At 35.4% G+C, this 22,303-nt stretch overlaps 2 protein-coding genes across 3 annotated transcripts in view; one reads left to right on the forward strand and one right to left on the reverse strand.

Annotated features, from left to right (window-relative positions):
- Positions 1 to 17,911, forward strand: part of LOC110375028 (calcium uniporter protein, mitochondrial) — a 159,375-nt gene extending 141,464 nt beyond the window's left edge. For both annotated transcript variants that reach the window (XM_021332994.3, XM_021332995.3), the window contains 4 exons: positions 12,300 to 12,461; positions 12,773 to 12,976; positions 13,331 to 13,438; positions 13,861 to 17,911. In XM_021332994.3, the coding sequence (XP_021188669.2) occupies positions 12,300 to 12,461; positions 12,773 to 12,976; positions 13,331 to 13,438; positions 13,861 to 14,016 (630 nt within the window). In that variant the 3' untranslated portion in view covers positions 14,017 to 17,911. The remainder of the gene's footprint in view (positions 1 to 12,299; positions 12,462 to 12,772; positions 12,977 to 13,330; positions 13,439 to 13,860) is intronic.
- A 195-nt stretch (positions 17,912 to 18,106) lies between these two features.
- Positions 18,107 to 22,303, reverse strand: LOC110375027 (uncharacterized). Its single transcript, XM_021332993.3, has 8 exons — positions 22,099 to 22,303; positions 21,429 to 21,566; positions 20,856 to 21,037; positions 20,333 to 20,537; positions 19,899 to 20,000; positions 19,579 to 19,760; positions 19,032 to 19,286; positions 18,107 to 18,514 (listed from the first exon to the last, which is right to left on the reverse strand). Exons 1-8 carry the CDS (start codon positions 22,230 to 22,232, stop codon positions 18,195 to 18,197), a joined length of 1,518 nt encoding a protein of 505 aa, XP_021188668.3. The 5' UTR covers positions 22,233 to 22,303; the 3' UTR covers positions 18,107 to 18,194.

The raw sequence follows: 22,303 nt of genomic DNA on the forward strand, positions 1-22,303 counted from the left end.
AAGTTGTTACATTTTTGCTAGTTTTAAAACTGAAAGAGTACTTGACGGCTTGACCATAAACGTAGTTCTTGAGACTACTTCAACTAAAACGTTCTACAACTTTATAGATAGTACCTACGTCACTTTTCATACACTTTTCATACATGTAAATGGAAGTACATAAAGTGTCAATACTTCTACTCTGAATATTTTATAGGCGACATTTTAAGAAATATAGTTTTATGGCACAACAAATACATATAAGTAAGGAACTCAGGAGAGGGTTATAATGTCACCGTGAAATGTCTACGTATGTAAATAACTTTCTTCTCTCTTACGCATTTTTTTTCTTATTGGCTCTGACTGCACTTAGTCACATCAGATGATGAGTATCAGACTTTTACTAAAACCCAGCTTTGTTCCGTCCGGAGCCTTTACCAAGGCCGCGGTAACTCTTGCGAACAATCCCGTAGCTTGTTCTCGGGCTCCCTAAGTACGGCAAGATATAAGCTTTTTATACACTCGGATATTCTGGCCTTGCTTGAATATCCCCGGAAATCCGTAGATATCTTAGGACATTAGTGCGAGGGGAACTAACGAGCTTTGAACTGCAAGATTATTCGAATGCTAATAGACTGGAAACAAACCCATTTGGAAATTGACTTTACTCTGAAGGGCTTTTTCTTATTAACCGTTTTACGTTTGTATAGGTAGATAGGCAGTCGCTTCTTGTAAAGCACTGGTACTCAGCTGAATCCGGTTAGACTGGAAGCCGACCCCAACATAGTTTGGGAAAAAGGCTCGGAGGATGATAGGTAGATAGGCAATTTTGATCAATTATTAAATGAAAAGTACCTTCAAATTACGTCGGAATAAATCATGGCTTTATTTCTAATAGGTTAATTTGCATTGCAAAATAATTGGCGACCTTGACATAACTGGCTCTAGCGGTTATAAATACACGGAAAAAGTTCCCGTCATTGAAAAACTTAGGTTCTTAGAATATTCAATCAATACGAAAATAGATTAACGAGTAGAAAACGTAATCATTTTCTGGGAAGTGGTACGACGTGTCTTCAAAATTTTCAGTGTCATCTACGACATTTCTTCTAGGGATAGCCTGAGCTGAGCTAGTCATCTTCTTGGGCCTACCCCGTCTGCGTTTGCCGTCTTGGGGTATCCATTGGGTATTATATTGGCGCCAATTGTCCATCTCTCCGGATTTATTCGGTCCATGTGCCCATCTCAGAACCGTTTTAATTTGGCCGCATTTTGGGCTACATCCACATCATACATTTGGAGTAGAAAACATTTGCCTCAATATGATCATTATCAATTATAATGATATTCTGATTAAGGATCATTAGGGACATAGAAGTTATTCCACTGTTTTCAATCTTGAACAGCAAATTCGTTTGCCAATTATCTTCACTAATTCCTCAAGAGCTTGCGTATGTCTAACATGCGTTCCGTATCACCAGTCGAGAGGAAGCTTCGCGCCAGTCAAATGCCATGCAACTGAAGGGAGGATTAGTGGCAGCTTAACCGCTCATCGAATGATCTAGAACAGGATTAGTAGTTCCATCAGACATATCAGATTGCGGAGCAATTCGTGTGAGTGGATTTTGGGAATGCTATTGTGGCTGTTAGTTTACGATTGGTACGACTGTAGAGTTTACGTACTTGTGTTTGTAACCATTTAAATGGTTAGCTAAGGTTCAATGTAATTTAGGTTTGGTGCTTTTTTTTGTATTTACGAACAAACACCAGCATAGCATACTTAGAATGCAAAGCTGTTTACGCATTAGAGTGAATATAAATATTTTTTATTGTACTGCAGCGGCACTTACGAGTGCTCATTAAAACCAAAGAAAAAGACCCGTTAAGCAAATCCTATATATTTACACTCGTTTTTCCTGGTTGTTAAAGGAAAGGTTTGTTCACAATGCCTATAATACGCATTAAATTGGTCCTTCCATGTCCTTTACAAATAGAAAATCCTGCAGATAAAAATAACCGCAGTCACGGTCGGTACTTAAGCAAATTAATTGCACCATTGGGCCCGTGATACAGTAATTAACTATGAACTAATTGCTGTGCACAGTGGTGTGAAATGCAGGTGACGTGGACAAAATGCATCTATTTTCAGGTAAAATAGATATTGGGACAGATTGGCGGTTATAAATGTCCTGTATGCGTATAAATGGATTACGTTTGACAAAACCTATTGTCGCTTTAACTATTCCAGTAAATAGAGTTATCTAAATATTCGGTAAATAGATAATTCAATGCCATGCCAATTCAGGTGAAGCCACGTTGTATTTGAGTTGTTCATGTTACTATGAAGGAAGAGAGATGGACATTTAGGTGTGCAGTTTTTAATTTAACTTCAAACCAGCAACTGTCAAACCAGCAACTGGTATTTCGTGAGGTGTATTCAAACATTCCAGAAAGAATTATCCTTGTCTGTATGAGAGGACGCCTATTCCCAGCCAGGAGGATAATAAGGACAATAATTCTAGAAAGGACTTTTTCCACCAGTCAACATCCACAAATGTCTAGCAGAAGCTCTATAACGCTGCAAAATTACTTGTATCCCCATTCACCACTAAATTGTAGCTTCGAGAAGCCTCAATTAGTTCGCTTACTTTACTGAACAGCCGTGTATTCCCAGATGCTACATTGTATCGTAAAATATAGTGCAACACTGTGTGTTCACATACTTAATGGTTAGCAGAAGTTTTTAAAAGTACGAGTGGGTTTTCTTTTAAAAGTACTGAATTTCCACAGGCTATATTTTTAAATAACACAGTATTGCAAGTCGATAAAGCAATATTTTTGATAAAAAAATTGTACTTCATTTGATACATTCGTTGCAATGCAATCCACTAACCAAAATCACACTAGCTGATTTTCCGTAGGGTTTTCCGAGTGATAACAATGGCTAGGCACGAGTGAAAAAACAAATGACAACTACCGATACGAAAGATGACGTTTAAATCCGAGCGACATAACAGCGAGCGACAAATTTTTGCCGCTGGAAATGCATTTTGCTACGAACAACAAGAATCCACTAGTGTGTTTGTGTGTTTACTGCATTTTGTTAATTCATGTTGGTATTTAAGTGCAATCAATATACCTTCAGTTTATTATGCGCTTAAAGCCAATCCCCTTAATACCACTTCACTGGATATCAATATCGGACACCGGTCATAATACTGATAGCATCTGCAAGCATTGATTAAGCTCTCTATCTCTATATGTTCCGTAATTTCCAACCACATGTAGCCGTTGCTTATCGGACATGCCAATATTATGTAGTAGGTACATTGATATACATGTTATGTGTAGTACTGCATTATAGTATAAGATCAAAGCACTGTTTCAATAGAGCTTTGGTCTGGTTATGCACAAGACTATTATGGGTTAAGACATCATCTAAATGTACTGTGTCAAAGGATAATAGAATTTGCATTTATGTTTCGTAATCTATTGAATGCTTGGGACTGGTTCCTTGGTTATAGGACACTAGTCATTACTACTGGACTGGTAGTCTTTTGTTTTTCTTGATTGAAATGTAGTAACGTCTATCTGTACCTTTCGATCCTTCTTCTATGGCCGTGTACGGTAATTTGCGCCCAATTAATGATAACGGTCTTGACCCTAATTACGAGGTACTTGAACGAGCAAAATTATTGTACTAATTTAGGTAGGTACTTGCATAATTCTCTTACCCTGAAATATCAAGGACTACCTTTTCTCTCTCACTTATGTCTAAGTCCAGAGATAACTTTTGACCTCGATTATCTGGATATAAAGTAACCAATAATCGTTTTTAAGATCCCATTTATCTTCATACCAAGATTCAATCACATTCGGTTAGATGTTTTACCGTGAAACTGTGACAAACAAACTGATATTTACATTTATAATATTTATTAGGACATAAAGTGATGACTTACGGTACCAACATACATATAGGTACCTATCTTCTCATTTCCTTGCTGAGCTTGTACGACAAAGTTCCGCAATATTTAAGTGGCCCCGAAACTACATAATCTCATTTAGTGGAGTTGCTGCAAACTAATTGAATTTTTAATTGTTACTGGCCGCTCGGTAGGTTATGAATGAAGACATTTGCGGAAGCTCAGGATATTAGACTTATGTATCTCTACGTATATGTATATGTATGGAGTTCAGAATTAATTTTAGGATTAATCGCAATGGAAACTAGTTATGTCGGAATTTTGGAACAAGTTAGTGCATTCTGGTTGGGTATGTTAATTCTAAATTATCCGGATAGGTTAAGGATTTATTTTGTGTTCTATATAAATTAATGGTTTCAGTATAAGTACCTTTATGTAAACTCTGGTATTTCATAACTGCTGCACTGACGTTAGCTATACTTTGATTTTATTTGGCAATCACCTAAATCAATTTTACTGACTGAATTGAACCCAACCACAACACAAAACCGCTGATAAGTACAATACCGGTTTTTGGTTAATTTATTTATCGTTATTTGTAATGTGGCATCATCATTCTACAGCAAGTTGAGAAAGCACGCATTTCAATATTCCACTTATCCGACATATACACTCCCTTCAAGATTCAATTCAAACACCCAATTTTTCACCTGAAGAAAATCCCACAAATCACTCTATAAAAGCGAATAATTTGACACAACCACGGTTCGGGTAACAAAAGCCCCCAAGTCGAAGTAACGAGCGCACGTAACCAGGCCTATAAAAAAGGCTTTACTTACCAGCCTCACAGTATAGTTTCACTTACTGTAAATCCTCTTTTGAGGAAACCTCGTTAAAGCCAGACAGTCATTACCGGTGCCAGGTGTAAGGAGGATACAACTATTTCATTACCTTTTTTTTCATTCTTGTCGCCAGTGCTGGGATTTTTAAATTAAGAATTTGTTTTGTTTTTTTTTTTGTGTGTGTTCGTTCTGAAAATAATTGTACCTATAATTTAGATCCAAGGAATTAGAACTTCTTGGTGGTTTGAAAAAATTGATGTCCCATGCCACTTTCTGCCTAAGCTAGCTGTAATTTAGCTATAAGCACAATTCCGCGTCACAAATACACCAAAAATAAACCCAATTTTAATTAACAAAGAATGATTCTTCCGATTTAATCTTGTCTAGATACAATCAATCTTTTAAACGACATCAATCCATCTTGATCAGGCACAAATTTAATCAACGTCATGTATTAATGTTCTACTTAATCCATTATTTGCTTACTCTTTGTAAATACTTTGTCTGGTTGCTAACCCATTAGGCAATATTAAAAAACGAATTTTAGATCATGTAGCTTTTGTTATGCCTAAAAATAAATAAATCGTCTTCAGAATTAATTATATTTACAATTATAAATATTTAACTACATACTCCGGTTACACTGGAAGCCGACCCCAACATAGTTGGGAAAAAGGCTCGGATGATGATGAAATATTTAACTACAAATATAGGTAATTAGTATTAAGGTAAGTCCTCATCTGAATCTGTGTTTCAAAACATGAATGGAAAATTTATTTTCTAAAAAAATTTAGATCATATAAAATAAATAATCTTGATTTTATCAATGTCAAGGTTACACGATAGCTTACAATTATAACATATCTATCACTCTAATGTTACAGTCGATGTAATAACACGAATTCTTGAATAAACAATGTTCACATGCATTAATTGCATTAGAAATTATACCCTGAAAGCTATCATAGTTATGGCACGCGATTGCTATGGTTCTCTATGGGTATCTGTGTTCTAAAGGCTATTAGTATTCATGTTTTAATTGATAGGTTCACTGAGTACTCTTGGACAGTACATTCAGTGTAAATATGGTATTTATGTCTAGCTATGTGTAGTTCAGTTTGAATCAAGAAGTCACTTTTATATGTTTGGAGCTAGATCAAGTCATTTCAGCCGAAATACGTTTGATTTTAAGTCTGCCTAAAGTTCGAAAGTTACAGACTACAAAAAATTTCGATAACAGTAGAATCTAAAAGAATAGCTCACAATTAACATAATATGATACAAGAATTAATTAATAAAAAACAAAACCATAAGACGAAGGGAAAGTAAATTTTCTCTCATGAAAGAGAAAATATGACTACGCTCTTATGAAATTTTAAGCTCGATGCAGATTTTCATAACAGCGATAGCACCCTCTGCACAAACTTCATATCAGACTGATATTTTTGACGCGCTGTCAACATCGTATAATATGAACGTCATACAAAGCTGGTGAGGCAGAACAAAGCTGTGTCAGAAGTTCCAGTATGAGCTGAAATCGATAGCTGTGACTTTGTTACTTAGAAAATTGTTGTTACTGAAACCGTTTACTAGATTGCTTATTGTCAAAAGTTTTCTGTTAAAGTAAGTGGGACGAAAAAGAAATAAAAACCTGGACTTGTATTTTTTTTATTACATTGCACATCTTATTTTTTTTTAGGTATTAGCCATAGCGAAAGGTTAACGGCAGGTTAAGGTCACTTGTAACTCACTCACTCAAGGTCACTCGCTAACATTTCCAAGTATTTCATTAGCTTATGTTTCATATGATCTTCTATGTGATCTATAATGTTTTAAGTCAACACATAGACGAAGAAGCGAAACGAAACACTTGACACACAAGAGAAACAAAAGAATAGCTATAATAATTTGAAGCACCTTTTCCATTTGGAACTTCTGTCTCAATGTCCTTATAATGTATGTTACCACATGTGGTAGCTGCACCTGTCTTTGGCGTCTAAATATTTGATCCTTACTAAGTAGCTTTAGTCTGCTACCTATTGCACTACGCTTTATGTAAAGTACTTTAAACTTTACAGTGTATGTAAGTGAATTTTGTGTATTTTCAGTGTTTATAATTGAAAAAGTGTACGTACAATGTTGCTACTTCAGTTTAGCTGTAACTGTCGAAAAAGTTTGTTACCAGCCAGTGTTAAACTTTTTACATGTTATTTACTTAATTCTTATTTTAACTACATTCACCTATGTAGGTACGTTACCTTATATTTTCTTAAAGTTGAAATGTTTTAATTATACGACTAAAAATAAGTTCCATTATGTTTCTCAATTACCGCTTTGTCCAAACATTCTTCCCAATCAGAGAGTCAAATAGTAGGGTATTTTAGGCTGCATATGGAAGTTTTCAGTTAAATAGAGGACCGTTAGACTGTCCATTAATTCAAGAGTGTTTCCGAACAAGGATAATCGTTTGAAGTACTGCAATTTTATTCATCCAAAACAGTATCGTCTAATAGGTCTACTTAGTACCACAATGATCTTATCTTGGGGCATTATGAATTCTTTATCGTTCCTTAATGGTCGAACTTGATACCCGCTTGTCTGTTGCCGCAAAAAGGGTTGAAATCGGGCACATTTTGTAATCATTATGGACGTTTTAAACAGCCATAGAATATGCATTGAGTTTTAAGGACGCTGCAAAGAGGAAGAGTTTCGATATCAGTGATGGGGGTAAAAGTTTAGGTCCGATTATTCAAATGAACCGTGGTTTATATGTAATTAATTAAGTTAATACGTACTCAAGTGTGTGTCATTAAAATTCCTTTAGATTTTAATTGAAAACCTGTTAAACCTAAAATATTTTCATTAAAAACACGGCCAAAGTACGGAAAATTACCTTTTACACGCCTGTTCGAAACAAACAAGCAACACATCAAAAAGCGAACAACAACACGTTTCGAACGCAAACTCCGAAACATCTCGGTTTAATCAAAACTCTAGAGATTTAATAACGTTTGACATGTCAACAATCCGCAGACCTTTGTATGAAACATGTCGCGAAAATTTCACAAAATGAAACAATTCGCTCTTTGCATACCGGCGAGATTTTTCCCCACGACACCAATGTGTTTGTAAATTAAACCTTACCTCTGTGTACGTAAGGTTTTTTGTTGTAAAAAATATGCTTAACAATAAAAGTCGGAGATTTTCTGCAGGTAATACGGTGGCAAATGGATATGTCTTCAGCGGAATCATAATGTAGCGTCTGAGGGAAAATGGTCCTTGCCTTGGTTTGGCCTCAATGAGTATTATATTATCTGAGTATCCTTGACATAATTGTAAGAAGAAAATTATTAGGCCTTGGGGTTTGTCTGATGCTTTATGAACTGACATGGAAATCGAAATTTTTTAATTTATAAATTCATTCTCAGAAGACATTTGATAGAAAAGTGATCTGTCTACAATCACTATTTTTGTGGTTTATTAGAAAAGACTTTCTCGTATCGAGGAAAAGATGGATTGATCGCCTGAAAGAAGATATGAAGCAGGAGGGAGTGGGTGTAAGTATGACGTCTGACAGAAGGGAATGGAAGAAAAACACATGTTGTGCACCGATGTCAAATGACTTGGGAACAGGGCAGGAAGATGATGATTAGAAAAGACTTTCTCGTACCTTACAAACAATCGATAGTATTGCGAAGTTAGCTAGTTTTGCCATCAATTTGTCCAAGGAAGGAGATTAAAATGCGATGGACCAACTTGTGCGCCCTTTCGACCTTCTTACAAACTTATAGCAAACTTTGATAGGCACGACTGCTTATAGGAAACTTTTACTATTTCCGACTAAGTTACGGTTCATAAAAGTTGAAGATGGCGTATATACACTACCTTGATTTGTTGCTTAAGCTTTGCTTCTTCGGTTAATGGATCAAAAGTTTTTAAAAGCACCTATTAAAAATGTATACTGTTGATGTAACTTTAGCGGATCTTTACCAGACATAACTCGTCGCCTGGATTCTTGTTGTTTACAAGAAAATGCAGCGTTTTGGAGGTCTGTTTTCTGTAACGAGACATACCACATTTGCATACCTACTCGCATTTCACAAGTTAATTTAAGAAGCATGTTTTGGGTGGGGTATCCTTTGTCAGCCAGCAAGCATAAACCCTGACTACTACGAGTTTTTCCAGAAAGCGTTTATGATAAAGCCAGTATATATTGTCACATTTGTTTGACATGATTGAACTATCTTTTCAACCTAGCCTTGACGATAATGTGAAACTAAAATAACTTTGTAGTTTCAAACTGGTCTCATTCCATTTTGTTCATAATGTCGATCTGTGCAATTTGCTTGCAGTGTCAAATAAGTTTTTACTACATATTGGATTCCGAATTATAGTTAGTACTATCTTCAAATCTTCTAGTTAGAGCTTTTAGAGATTTTCTATCGATAGATATCAGACTTAATTTCGACCATGAGTTGTGATTTAAACTAAACTGGCAACCCAGCCAAAAAAAATACTATTCAAGTATCTGAATTACAAATTGTATGCAATGCAATGATGCGAATTTATTTATGGTTATGTGTAAATTCACTTTGTTTAAAAAGATTGTCAAGGACGTACTATAATGTTCTTTATAAAATTTTGCTTTGACGACATTTTTGCCCTGGAACAGGTGCATCTTGACCCATATTGTGTATTGCCAACGTTGCAACAAGCTAAAATGCAATATGGAAAATGCTAAACATTCTGAAACAAGAATATTTTGTACCGCTAGCGTAGTTTCAATCTGCAAGAGATTTAAATAAAGAATCGAATGTCTATTCATATTTAAATGATGATAGTTTTGCGTTTTTAAAACTAGATGGCGCTATTTAAAGTATGCTCAATGGAAAGAAAATATTTTTCTAGAATTTCGCAGGTCATAAATTTTATACACCCTAGTGAATATTAAAAGTTTATCGCTGTAAATGGGTTTAATGGTGCTTGGAGCATCTATAAAATGCGACAATTCTAAGTTTTTTAAGCCATAGAATTTTATCGCTCGTGATTTTCAATACTATATTTACGTCGGATGTCATATTTATACATACCTAGATATTTACAAAAAGTCTACGTAGCTAGGCTATTTGCTACATAAGAAAATTAATTTGAAAATGAAATATCATGACTTATTGTGTTTTCTTTTTTGCAATTTATGTCTTGTATTAATTGAATTTCTGTTACTAGGTAAATAATAGCAATATGGTATTTATATTTATACCTTTGTTTTAACGCAGGTCCTAGAATTAGGACTACAATTAGTGTTAGGTACAACAGTAATAGGTAGGTACCTACCTATTACTGTGTTGTACCTAGTTGTTCATGAATAGTTCAGTAATGACTAGAACAGGTTTAATGCCGCTAATGTAACCACTACGAACCCACTTCAGTATTAAGTGCTAGGCAAGCACTAAATGTGCTGGGTAAGCCAATTTGTTCACATGTGACTTCATAGAGATGATCATAAAGGAAAGGTATAGTCAGCATTTCAGTTAGAGATTTCACGTTTAACTGAGGTAGAAGTCAATACTACATTAGATATCTAGAAAGCCTCAAAGCGTTTTTTTAAAGGCCGACAATTGCTACTCATCTTATGTATGCAGGCGATCCGTCTGTCATATTAAAAAGAGCAAGTCTTTTACAAATAGGTTCTCAACAGTAACTTTTTCGAGCACCAAAGTAAATAAAGAGATTAGATTGTTATATCTATACTAATATTATATAGCTGAAGAGTTTGTTTGTTTGTTTGTTTGAACGCGCTAATCTAAGGAACTACTGGTCCGATTTGAAAAATTCTTTCAGTGTTTCAGCCTATTAATCAAGGAAGGCTATAGGCTACTTTTTTATCCGGGTTCGTGCAGAGGTTTCCACGGGATGCGGGTGAAACCGCTGGCAGAAGCTAGTCTAAAATAATAACGTAGTCAAACAACAAACGTACATGTCAAACTTGCTTTGACTTAGTTTGGAATAACATAACCGCCAACAAGACGCCAAGTTAGTCTGAGGGAGCTGAATTCAGGCTATGATTGAAACTCAAACGTGTCCGTCTATTTGTCAACGATACAATGCAAGCTAACGTCAGCTCAAACATAACATATGTAGATTGATACAAATTGATTTCAATTCCGAGCCATTAAATGTTTTTCGTTAACAAACAATGACTTAAAAAACTACTCCAATAATATACGTAAAACCTTCTCCTAAGTTTGAAAAATAGTATACTGAAAACCGCATCAAAGTCAATTTAGCCAAAAGTGAGATAATCGCGCACAAACATGCATGCGTCCTACAGGTCAAACTGAAAACCTCCGTTGTTTGAGCTAGTTTTAATAGAATAAAGTGACCTGAAAATAAAATTGTTACCTCGACTATTTTGATATGTCCACAAGCAATTTGAACAATGTTTTTGTTATTCCATCGGGAATGTTTTCATCAATCTGATTGTGAATTAATTCACTGCGCTTTACGGTAATGGAAATTGCTTATTGGTTTTTGAATTTTCGTCCACGACTTGTTATTATGGTGGTATGTAGGTTATTACTATTCCTATGGTGATTCTTTGTTATCCATTTTATTGACTACCTATAATTTTTATACCTGTAGGTATTTCATGCCTTTTTAACACGGTTATATTAGCTTCACTTGTAACTATGTATGTAAGCAAATCTTGGAATCTTAATTTCACCCACTTCCCGGTCTTCGATTAGGATGAAATTTTGCTCACGCCCTGAGTTCTGATGACAATACATGACAAGCGTGTTTTTTAAAGTATACAATTTTTTCAACTGTAAATAGGTATATCCCGAACGTTAATTCAGGGTGTAAGGTAGAGAAATAATTAGATTCGGAATTACATTTGTCGAACCTTACAGTTCTTCATGTAATTGTAATTCCTCCATAATACATGAGAGGGTGAGCCTTACAAGACGGGTCTGTTACAACACTCTCCCGTATAAATTGAGACCTACAAACACGGGTCCATGACCTTTGAGGAGCAATAGATTTTCCTTAGGTAGCTCGTAAACGTCAGGTGCGGATGTTTACTCAGTTTTTACTGTTTTTTACTTGGAGACTTTTGCAGCTATATGAGCGTTACTTCAAAAGTATGCTAGCGTTGCTACAGTTAATTTTACACTCGTATTTTCTTTGTCAAAAAGCGTTGTTAAGTTGCAATACTTCTCATTTTTTAATAATATTGTATGAGTAGCTTAGTTCAACTGGGTTAGTTAGTTCAATTCTGTCATCTATGTAAAACACTGGTACTCAGCTGCATCTGGTTAGACTGGCAGCCAATCCCAACATATTTAGAAAAAAGCTAGACAAAAGATTATGTCAGAGTGTGTAATACTAGAAATAATAACTTAAATGTAAATGTTGTGTTTACCCTTAATTGGCATATATACCTATGTATTATAAAAGTTCTTAAGATTATATGTATTATGTATGTGTATAATGTATATGCTGTGGGTGAACTTAATCAATAAATAATTGAAATTTATTTTGTGATTACCAGGAGCGCCTAAGTCAAGAGGAGGTGACGCGATTGAGCGACGTGCGGAACTTAGTGAACCAGCTGTATGAAGCGCTGAACGTGAGGGAACACCAGATACGTAAGGAGAGGGAGCTGAAGGCGCAGCTTGAGAAGCTGTCTACTGAGCTGCAGCCGCTTGAAGAGGTAACGTGTATCATGAGTCTAACTTAATAGAGCACCATGTTTTGCTTTCCGGAGCATTTCAGAACCATATACTACCATACCATATACTATTTCTTGCCAGTTATGGATTCAAGTTTAGATCCACAAAATGTAAGTTGTAATTGAAAGGCTCTTCTCATGTCTCGTTTTACCCGTAGGGTACGGAACCCTAAAAAAGACAGGAATTGTTCACAGATATCGTTAAGACAGAATTTGACGTACGATCAGCTTTACACGTGATGTTTTCTATCACCATCCATACTTATACTCAATGTTCGTCTACCTGATTCCAGAAACGCTTGAGCCTTGAAGTGGAGACCACGCGCCGTACTTCAGCGCTCACGTGGGTAGGCCTGGGCCTCATGGGCGTGCAGTTCGGCGTACTAGCGCGCCTCACCTGGTGGGAGTACTCCTGGGATATTATGGAGCCTGTTACGTACTTCGTCACGTACGGAACCGCTATGGCCGCTTATGCGTACTTCGTTTTGACTAAACAGGTGAGTGACTTTGTGTGGTACCTACTGTAATAATCAGGTCCTTTATAGCGAAAATTCTACATTATTTTATAAAGTAAATAAATAATGAATATGTTTTAAATCACTTTTAAATCGAAGAAGATTGACTGAATCCGAAAATATTTATAGTAGCACCTATCCTCTAGATTTGGAGTTCCAAATCTATCCCTATTTCAAGTGACTTATCCACTTCCTGGTTAAAGAAAATATAAAAACTCATTGGATGACATCTAACTTCGAAGTCTTTAGAAGACCTATCCAGTAAAAATGATTAAAATATGTATACTGACGCAATCAATCAACAATACCTCATGTATATTTTATCAAATATTCCAGGAGTACGTGTTACCAGACGTGAAAGACCGACAGCACCTGTTGACGCTGCACAAGAAGGCGAAAAAGATCGGACTGGACATCAACCACTACAATACTCTCAAGGACGAGGTGAGGACAGCTGTATCGGTCTTAAAGACACTTCTCAACTCGTGGGGGGAGATTAATTACTTAGAGCTTTCAGATTAGACTACTTTTGGCGAAGAAATCTCAATTAAAGTGTCATTAAAATTTGAGATATTTAGCAAGATACGGTTGAGAGGCTATTCAGAGATTAGGTATTGGCTATTTTAAATGAAGGTGTCTTTATAGTAATGCTTCGATATTTTTTTAGTTTTTATCTTCATTTACTATGTTTCCGATGAGTAAAATTCAATGAAAAAAATAATAAAACGAACAATACTGTTGTACTTAAAGACCTAAGCTTAACTAAAGGGTGATAACATAAAACTCAACATAAACAACGTAAACATAAAGTCGCAAAGAACAGTTTACAATATAATATACTAAAGCATCAATATTTCCCATTACAGATAGCAAAACTAGAAAAAGATCTGTCCCGTCTTCGCGACCCCCTCCACATCCACTTGCCGCCCCCACTCAAGTCAGGAGACAGCGACAAACGCTCCCCCCTCTCGAAGATCAAGGATATGTTGGAGGAAACCAGCAAGAAGATGAAGATCACGTAATATTGGCTGAACTTCTCGCGCCAAATGACCAGACGGTAAGGCGCGGTACATCGGTTGTTTAGACTAATGACCAGTTTCGAAGGCTACTGATAAAGTATCAGGAATCTGGCAGATAAACTGTGACTTGGTTGCAGAGGTAACAATATCTGGCGGAAATTATAAGTAGCATTTATCTGACAGATAACTAACTGACACTTTATCAGTAAGCAGTGAAAATTGGGTCTTAATATAATAATGCTTGTTGATAAATTGTAACTAGCTTCCTCCTGCGAAGCCCACGTTGGAGAATTTTGTTTTTGTTTGTTAAATTGAGCACGTGTTGTGATTTGCAGGATAGATAATGTATTTGAATTGTATCCAGGCCTTAATTTAAAATAGTATTTATTGTTATGCTGTAATTATTTTTATGTCAACGCGCTTTTCGTCACCACTTTTTGTAACTAAATTGTAATGTCGTAATGAAACGTAAACTTCTCTCTTTAAATGAATAAAAATCCAAATCTCCAGTTTTGTTTTTCTGAAAATATACTCTCTTGTCTTCATTTGACTTTAGTAAAATATACAAATATAAAAATATTCTTAAATTATTTTCTTTTTAATGTAGTTAATTTTACTAGTATAATTTGCGCTCAGTAAATGGTTTCCTAATTTATTTGATAATTAATTTATTAAGTAATATTATTTGAAGGTTTCGGTTTGAGATGTGCAATAACTAACAATATTTAGGTGCCAATGAATAAGGTAAATCAAATTGAAAAACTTCAGGGATGTGTTTTTATAACGTAGTTGTACGAAATCTAGTCTTTTAACTAATGTTTTTTTTTGTAGTTCGTTTTCTATGTTTAAAATTAAAAAAGACACAGCGGCCTTTAGAAAAAAATATTATATAAAGAACCTTAAGTGGCCAGCACTTCCTAATTCAGGATGAAGTTTTTATTTAAACGTAAAAAATAATATTAAAGCCTCTTTGGATATATACAATTGAATTTGAGTAGTGTTTTCTTTTTTTCAGTATTTTCAAGTCTGATAATTACGCATTCATTATTATTTTTGTTTAGGAACGCAGTAAAAATAGGAGTTTATTTCTTGTATTATTGTATGTATCTAAGCATTTTCTTTATTTTAGAGACTCAAGTAAATAAGCATTATTTAATATGCATTATTGAAATGTATAAAATCCAATACATACTTCATAATTTTACGTTTTATTTGTAACTGCAGATTTTCATACCAAATCTATCACTGGTTTTGCGATTAGAGATGAAAATTAGACATAATTATTATGGAGCTAATTCCAAAGTTCAATATCTGATCGGAAACGATGGATAGATCGCTTATGGAAATCTGCTGTAAGTTATGAATTGCACAAATAGTTTTGTTTATTTAGTGATCTGAGGCTTGTAAGTTTATTGCGTAATGTTGCCAGTTTTTTTAATTAAATTTTATTGATGAAGCCGTGTGTTTAGTAGCTAACATGTCTATGAAGTACTAATTTTTCCCACGTTATGCCTGAGAATGGTTTATTTAATTTTTATTGGAATGTTATTCTACTGATATTTTTGGTGAAGGTTTTTAAGCGTAGGTACTTTATTTGACTGGTCTTTGAGAGATAACGGGTTTGATACGTGAAAAAAAATAACTCAAGCATGATTTACAAATCCCAAAAAAATTTAGCTTTTTAATTTCTTTGTTACCTATGTTATGTAAATACTCGTATATCGTAGCTTATTAATTTAAGCGAAGTTATTATTTATTCCTCAATATCTAGTTATTTAAGCTGTATTAACAGATTTCTATACGATACGTATGGCTTGTTATATCTTAGCTTATTCGCTATATATAAAATATTATAAGTAGCCTGAGCTTCATGATTTGCAACATTTTTGTCTTATAATGTTAGGGAATGCTGTAGGTTAAATTTTGGCTGTGAAATTAATGTGAAAAAAGCATTATTCAGTCCATAGTAACGTTATAGTATATCGGATATATTAGTCGAGTAAAAAATCGATAACATACGTACCTAAATGTTTTGTAATAACATCGAAATTAAATTAAACATAGGTATCCTTCATTATTTTTAACCTACCAACCAAAGGCTAGTCGATTGAGGCCCAAGATAGCCCAAAACGTTGGTTTTTCTTAAAACAATTGTTTACTTTGAAAAATGAAATAGTAAATTCGTAGGAAACAGTTGTTTTAAGAACACTGACGTTTAGGTTGTGGGTGGACTTGAGCCTCAATAATTTGACGTCACAAATTGGTAATGCACTCCAAATTCAAAGTCGACTATCGATAATCGATAAAATTGTATCGATACATCGATTCGAAAACAAAATCACCAGATCTGAATTAAAATTAGTGTAAGCTATGTAAAAATCGTGTAAAAAATAACAACTAATATAACGCTGACGGACAATTAATCTGTCTCATTCTTACACTAGATAAGAGATACAATATAGAAATAGCACAATAGTGGTAAGTCTAGCGTTGTGTACTTCTACGGATGAAAATATTGGATTAATGTTAGAGCCTAGTTCAAAGCCTTGGGCCCAATAATGTAAAAGGGGCTGCTGCCTCCAGTATATCAACGTAAAAAAATAGAATTTCTGATTCGGTAGCTTCGCACCTTTAGGTCTAAACTTTCATCTGTAGAATGTTTGGTAAAACTCATCCTGTATATAACTGTATTCATATACAGCGTGAGTTAAAATTTGAAATACTTCAAGATCCTGCGATCCTCTGATCAAAATTGTACTAACAAGTGCTTTTTCCATTTGTCGGGTAAGAATGCATTGGAAAGTGACTTTTAAGGCCTTGGGAATACGGTCTAAAATTCTTTGTACATAGCCCTTGTATCTAATCTTAAGCACGCACATAAAATTATTCGCTCAATAACGGCTTCTTCTCGTGATTTGCTAATTTGCCTTTTATAGTCCTTTTCTATGTAATGTTTTTTCTATCTATATAATATAGAATTTTTATATACATCCCTAGGTATAAGGTTAAGGAGCAAAGCTTCTGTTAATTGAGGTTTATTTACTGTAGTGTGAAATAATATTACATTTATTTATAACAGTAATCTTAATTTCGAATAAGTGGAAATATTTTTGTTGTTTGTACGTTCACAATGTTGGAAAAGTCTTCTAGTTTGTATTAAAAAGGTAATAGTTAGACTTTCTGCTATAGTCATAGTTAGCTATTATAAAATTATGATGGTGGAGTTTGCGGACGAAAGGACCGGAAATGTTTGTAACCCGCCTAAACTTTGGGTACTCATAGAAACTCTTACAATTATTGTACTCATATTAAACCAATGATTAGTGATGGGTTAGAAAAGTTGTAAAATATCGCACACTTATTTTAGTTCATAGTTATTTTGTTTTAAATAGGTTTTCAAACTACGCATACGTATAACTATAATAATTTATTTATTAAAGAATTCTTACAATATTTACACGTTAATGTAACATTTATTTGACTATCCTAGCGAACTGTAACCAATAATTATACATTTTTGAAATTATTAAGAAAAAATATTAGACATTGTTTGATCAATTTCACAATCGAGTAGTTAGGTACTTACTTAATTATATTATATATAAAAAAATAAATATATCTATTTAGTCTAAATTAATTTAACCACAATAACTTTCCTGTTAATATTTCACTACTTGAGAATTGCCAAATTTAACCCTTCCAATGATATCCTATTCTTGTTATCTTTGTTACACCATTTTGCATAATTCCTATCGTAATGAGTAGGGGTGTATACGGGAGTGGGGCATGGGATGACGTCACGCACACACACATACAAACAACCCGACTCCTTGTAACAGTTACTATTTTGCATTTTGTTATTACAGTCGTGTTGTTCGAATAAATTTTTTAAAAATCATTTTGGACTCGTTTTATTTGTCTCCTCTTGAATTAATTGTAGGAGCTGCGGTTATTTATTGTACCTAACCTTTGATAAAAAAGACTTGTAATAGATTTGTTTTATTTATGTATTTTGTATCTACTACTATTAATGATATGATATGATATTTCTTTAGGTCTTATCCTGTTGGTGTGCCAAATCAAACGCAACTCAATTTATAGATACTTTATTGCTTAAATTACAATCCTTATATCTTTAAAAATAATACTTCGATGTAGGGAAACCGTGATCAGTCCATAATTTACGTCTGATCGTTTTCTAACGCTTCAGCAGGCGATATGGGCTTAGAACCAAAAGGGTATAAGTCGATACTCTGAACATGTGCCCTTACCGACACCCCGGGAGGAACGCCGAAGTAATCCCGACCTAAATTCCTAATAATCGTAGTACCAGGCTTATTATGGTTTATATTAAATCCTATTGCAAACTCTGGAGTGTTTCTATCATGGTCGTGATCTATGACTTCGTCGCTTATATCGTTTGGAGTCTGGAAAGGTTTTAGTGGCACATACGGTTTCTTCGCCGGCCTATAAGGTTTGCTGGTCGGCCGGCCCGGCTTGCCTGCAATTGTTTAATAGATTCAAATTTCCTTGTTTAGTGAACTGTGCTGTATGTGCTGCGTGCCGTAAGGTGTTGGTGTAATAAAAACCAAATTGGTTGTGAATAATATTTATTGCGTTCAAGCAAATATAATAAATAATATTCGAGTGCATCTTCAGGCGGCGCAAGCGGATTGAAACTCGTGATCTTGTGTCACCTGATTAAGATCGACTTAACGTTATGGCTAGTTTTAAAGTGTGAGCTTTGGACTTTTTCGCAAAAATCTAAAGTCATTTGGTAACCAAGATTCAAAAGTTTCAACAGAATTTTCGAATTACAAGTCTACGTGTTGAAAATTCCGTAAAAAGTTTTGATCAGAATAGTCGATATGACCGCTCGAGTCACATGTCTCTCAAAGTATGGAAGGACCAGAATTATTGGTCCTTCGCTTCACAGTTTTGAAAACAGATCGAAGCGGTAACTATTACAATTATAAACAAGATCACTAACATCAATCATTGCCGGTGCTATTCATCACCTGGTCCTTTCGTCGGCTGAGGTGGTCCGAATGGTCCTGTGGGCGTGGAGTCTTCATCTATGATGGTTCCATCATCGGCGCCTGAGGTTTGAGGGAAGTTCGGAGGCGGGTTGTACTGGGGTTCGCTTCCATCAGCCGGGCTAGAGTCGGGGGGTACTGGGCCAGATGCTGGGACTGTGTTCGTTGGTCTGTCGGAGTCGCTGGTTGGGAACGGAGGTGGTTTTACGTGGCCTGATGCTGCGGTACCGTCTGGGCCTGGAAGAAAGAATTTTACAATTTCCATTGCGAAACGCTGCCTATCAATTTTGACTAGGCTAATGATTTGAGCGTAAGAAAAAGGACCAACAACGATCAGACTTAATCAACTGAAATGAAACTTATTCCAATAGAACATATTCTTGAAGTCCAGTCTATGATTCAAATTGGTCCGTCCAAGCTTTTATGCAACTTCATACAAGTTCCAAGGAAAGGGTCTTATAGAATCCAAACATCATTCTAAGTTCTCTCTAGTCTAGTTACTCAGTTGAAACTAGTTGCAAGGTTTTACCTTTGAAAACATCATCAGCGGCCGCAGCTGGCGGGCTTCCAGCACCATACTTGGAGCCAGCGTTGATGAACTCAGGGTCATACTGACTGGGTATGGTGGGGAAGTAGGGGGGAATGTAAGGGTCGTTGCTGTTCTTCACGATGCGGTAGCCAATGCCGGGACCAGCTATGTAGTTAACGGTCCTGTTGGAGAGAGAGAATAAGTAAGAGAATTATATTTTCTAAGAACCGGAGCACGTTACGAATGGTAAACGATTGTATCAACCATATCAACATATTTTTTTTTAATCTTGTCACCTTGCTTGTTCTCAAACAACATACCTTTGAACACCTTTGTCGTCCAAGAATGTGTACGATCCTCTGACATTGCCTTGTGAGTCACTACTTTCAGTTCGCCTCTGATCCGGACCAGCTGATATGAACCTGTGGAAAGTGGACAGTTTTAAGAAGAAATGTGATGCCTAATGGTAAGTTAATAATTCTCTAATATTATAAATGCGAAAGAAAGAATGTAGGTTAGTAATAGTTTTTGTTAGGGGCTCTTTTACTTAAACTCGGCACTAAAATAACATAGCTTTATTTGTCAAAATACTAATATAATAATGTGTACTCAAGTGATGTGTCATTTCAAGAGGATATCTTAGAAAGGCAGTTTTTTGAAAAACAACATAATGGAGGCAATTCCTTCACAATGTCGTTGAAACCGCGGGAGAAAGCTAGTTCAATGTCATCTGCAAATCTTAACAAGCCCTTACCTATAAGAGCCATCCCTTCCTCTTTGCACAGCGGTCCTGCCTCTGGCCTTAGTCTCGCCTCTCACCAACGGCACCCTATGGAACGGAGACCCGATGATGCTCGGGTTGTCTGGATGTGCTGAAGACACGTGGAAACCGGTGTCCCTTCCAGCTATGTAGGAGACCTCGTGACGTTCTCCCACGTCGTCAACGAACGAGTAGTGACCTGGTGAGGAAGATGATGTTTGAAGCAGTATTGTTGATCTTCAGGTATGTATTAAGTTCATGGTCCATTTTAACTTGTGTACTATTTCTGAACCTACTTTTTTTCGAGGAAATTTTTATGGATCTACTAGAATTTGAATCCGTATAATTAGCAACGTTTTTAGAAATTAAGTCCAACGCATTTTATTCGTCAAAAATATTTTTGATCTTCAACACAATACAAAGTAAAAGAAGAAATTAGTAGAAACCCACTAAATAAACTTTCTTGAATTTTAGTTACATTAATTGTTAAAAAAAAAAACAAATAAAAGTTACGAACCAGTGACATCGCCCCTGCTATCAGCGTTCTCATTCTTCGTGTATGTCCTAGTGTCGATCTTGAAGGAGTAGCTGGGGTCTTCACTGGGGTCAAAGTAGGGGTCATCCTTGTTGCCGATGTTCCCCCTGGGTCTTTGGTCCAAGTCCATGTTCCTGTGCACGTTGGGACCCTTCGCGCGGAATCTGCATAGTAAGAATGTAAGGACGGAGAAAGAGGCATCGATTTAAGAGAACCGAATTTAATTCCAAGATTTGAGAAAAATGGTTCTTATTATATTTAAGAGATCTATCTTCATTATAAATTATTAATGTCTTGCCTAGTTAAGCAAATTTTCAACTAAACGGATCTCATTGTAAAATATTTAATATAATCGATAAAAAAATTAAGATCTGGACGAATTGAGATCCTCCTCCCTTTTGCAAAGTCAATTTAAAATGTTACCGAAATCAGCGCGAAACGAGCCCAAACTTTAACAAAAGCTCTTTATATTTTTAGGCGTAAAGACGAAATGCTCTTAAAATTGCACAAAATTACTTGCAAGCTTTTAACACTAAACTAGATCTAAATACTCACCCTCTAGGCCCAGCAGTATAAACAGTTTCCTTCACAGTATCAGTAGCCGGATCCTTAGCTCCAAACCTCCCCCCGACCACGCCATTAGCATTCGCATGAGCTAAATGGTAGCTTGCTCCCCGATCCTTGTTCGCGTACCTACAATCAGATATCATTCACTTGCAACGGCCTTTAGATTCGGCTTTGTATGCAATATAACGATAAAGCTAATGTTTCTAAAAAAAACACCTAAATTTTGCTGACAATAGACCGTTTGGGAATCCTTGGATGTTAATTGGTAGATAATTTTGTGTTGTTTTGTCTTGTTGGGGAATTGTTATGGTTGTAGACTTTGAGTGTGGGTGAGCTTTGGAAAACATGGAAAACTACCTAGTCAATTTCCATTAATTTAAATTGATGCTTATTTACCTAATCTAGTAAAATACTTTATACTAAGCACAATTATATAGAAAAGTCCTCTAAGAAAATTAAATTGAATTTTCATCAATTGTTGAAATATTTTTAAACTGAGACAAAGTCGAAGGATATATAAGGGGTAGTTTTTTCACGGTAGTGTAACACTATTTCCGTAAACAGAATAAAATAAAATAAATTACATCAATGAACTTTAAGCTCAGGCTTATCATTGATACAAAAATATTTAAAAAATATTATCCACAACAATAATTACCCAAAATCAAAGGATCCATCAGGATTCACGCTATTATAATCCCCATCACTGGTCCTAGCCTTCCCCGGGATGACCTGAGTCCTTACGGCCGCACACATACACACCACAACCACACTTTTATAAGTCCAATACATTTTCACTGACTCCTAGTGTTGCATCACACACGATATGTTGATTCGCTCAAATTCAGGGTAACTATGGAGAT

This window comes from Helicoverpa armigera, chromosome 4, assembly GCF_030705265.1.
Source record: "Helicoverpa armigera isolate CAAS_96S chromosome 4, ASM3070526v1, whole genome shotgun sequence".
NCBI classification, from domain to species: Eukaryota; Metazoa; Arthropoda; class Insecta; order Lepidoptera; family Noctuidae; genus Helicoverpa; species Helicoverpa armigera.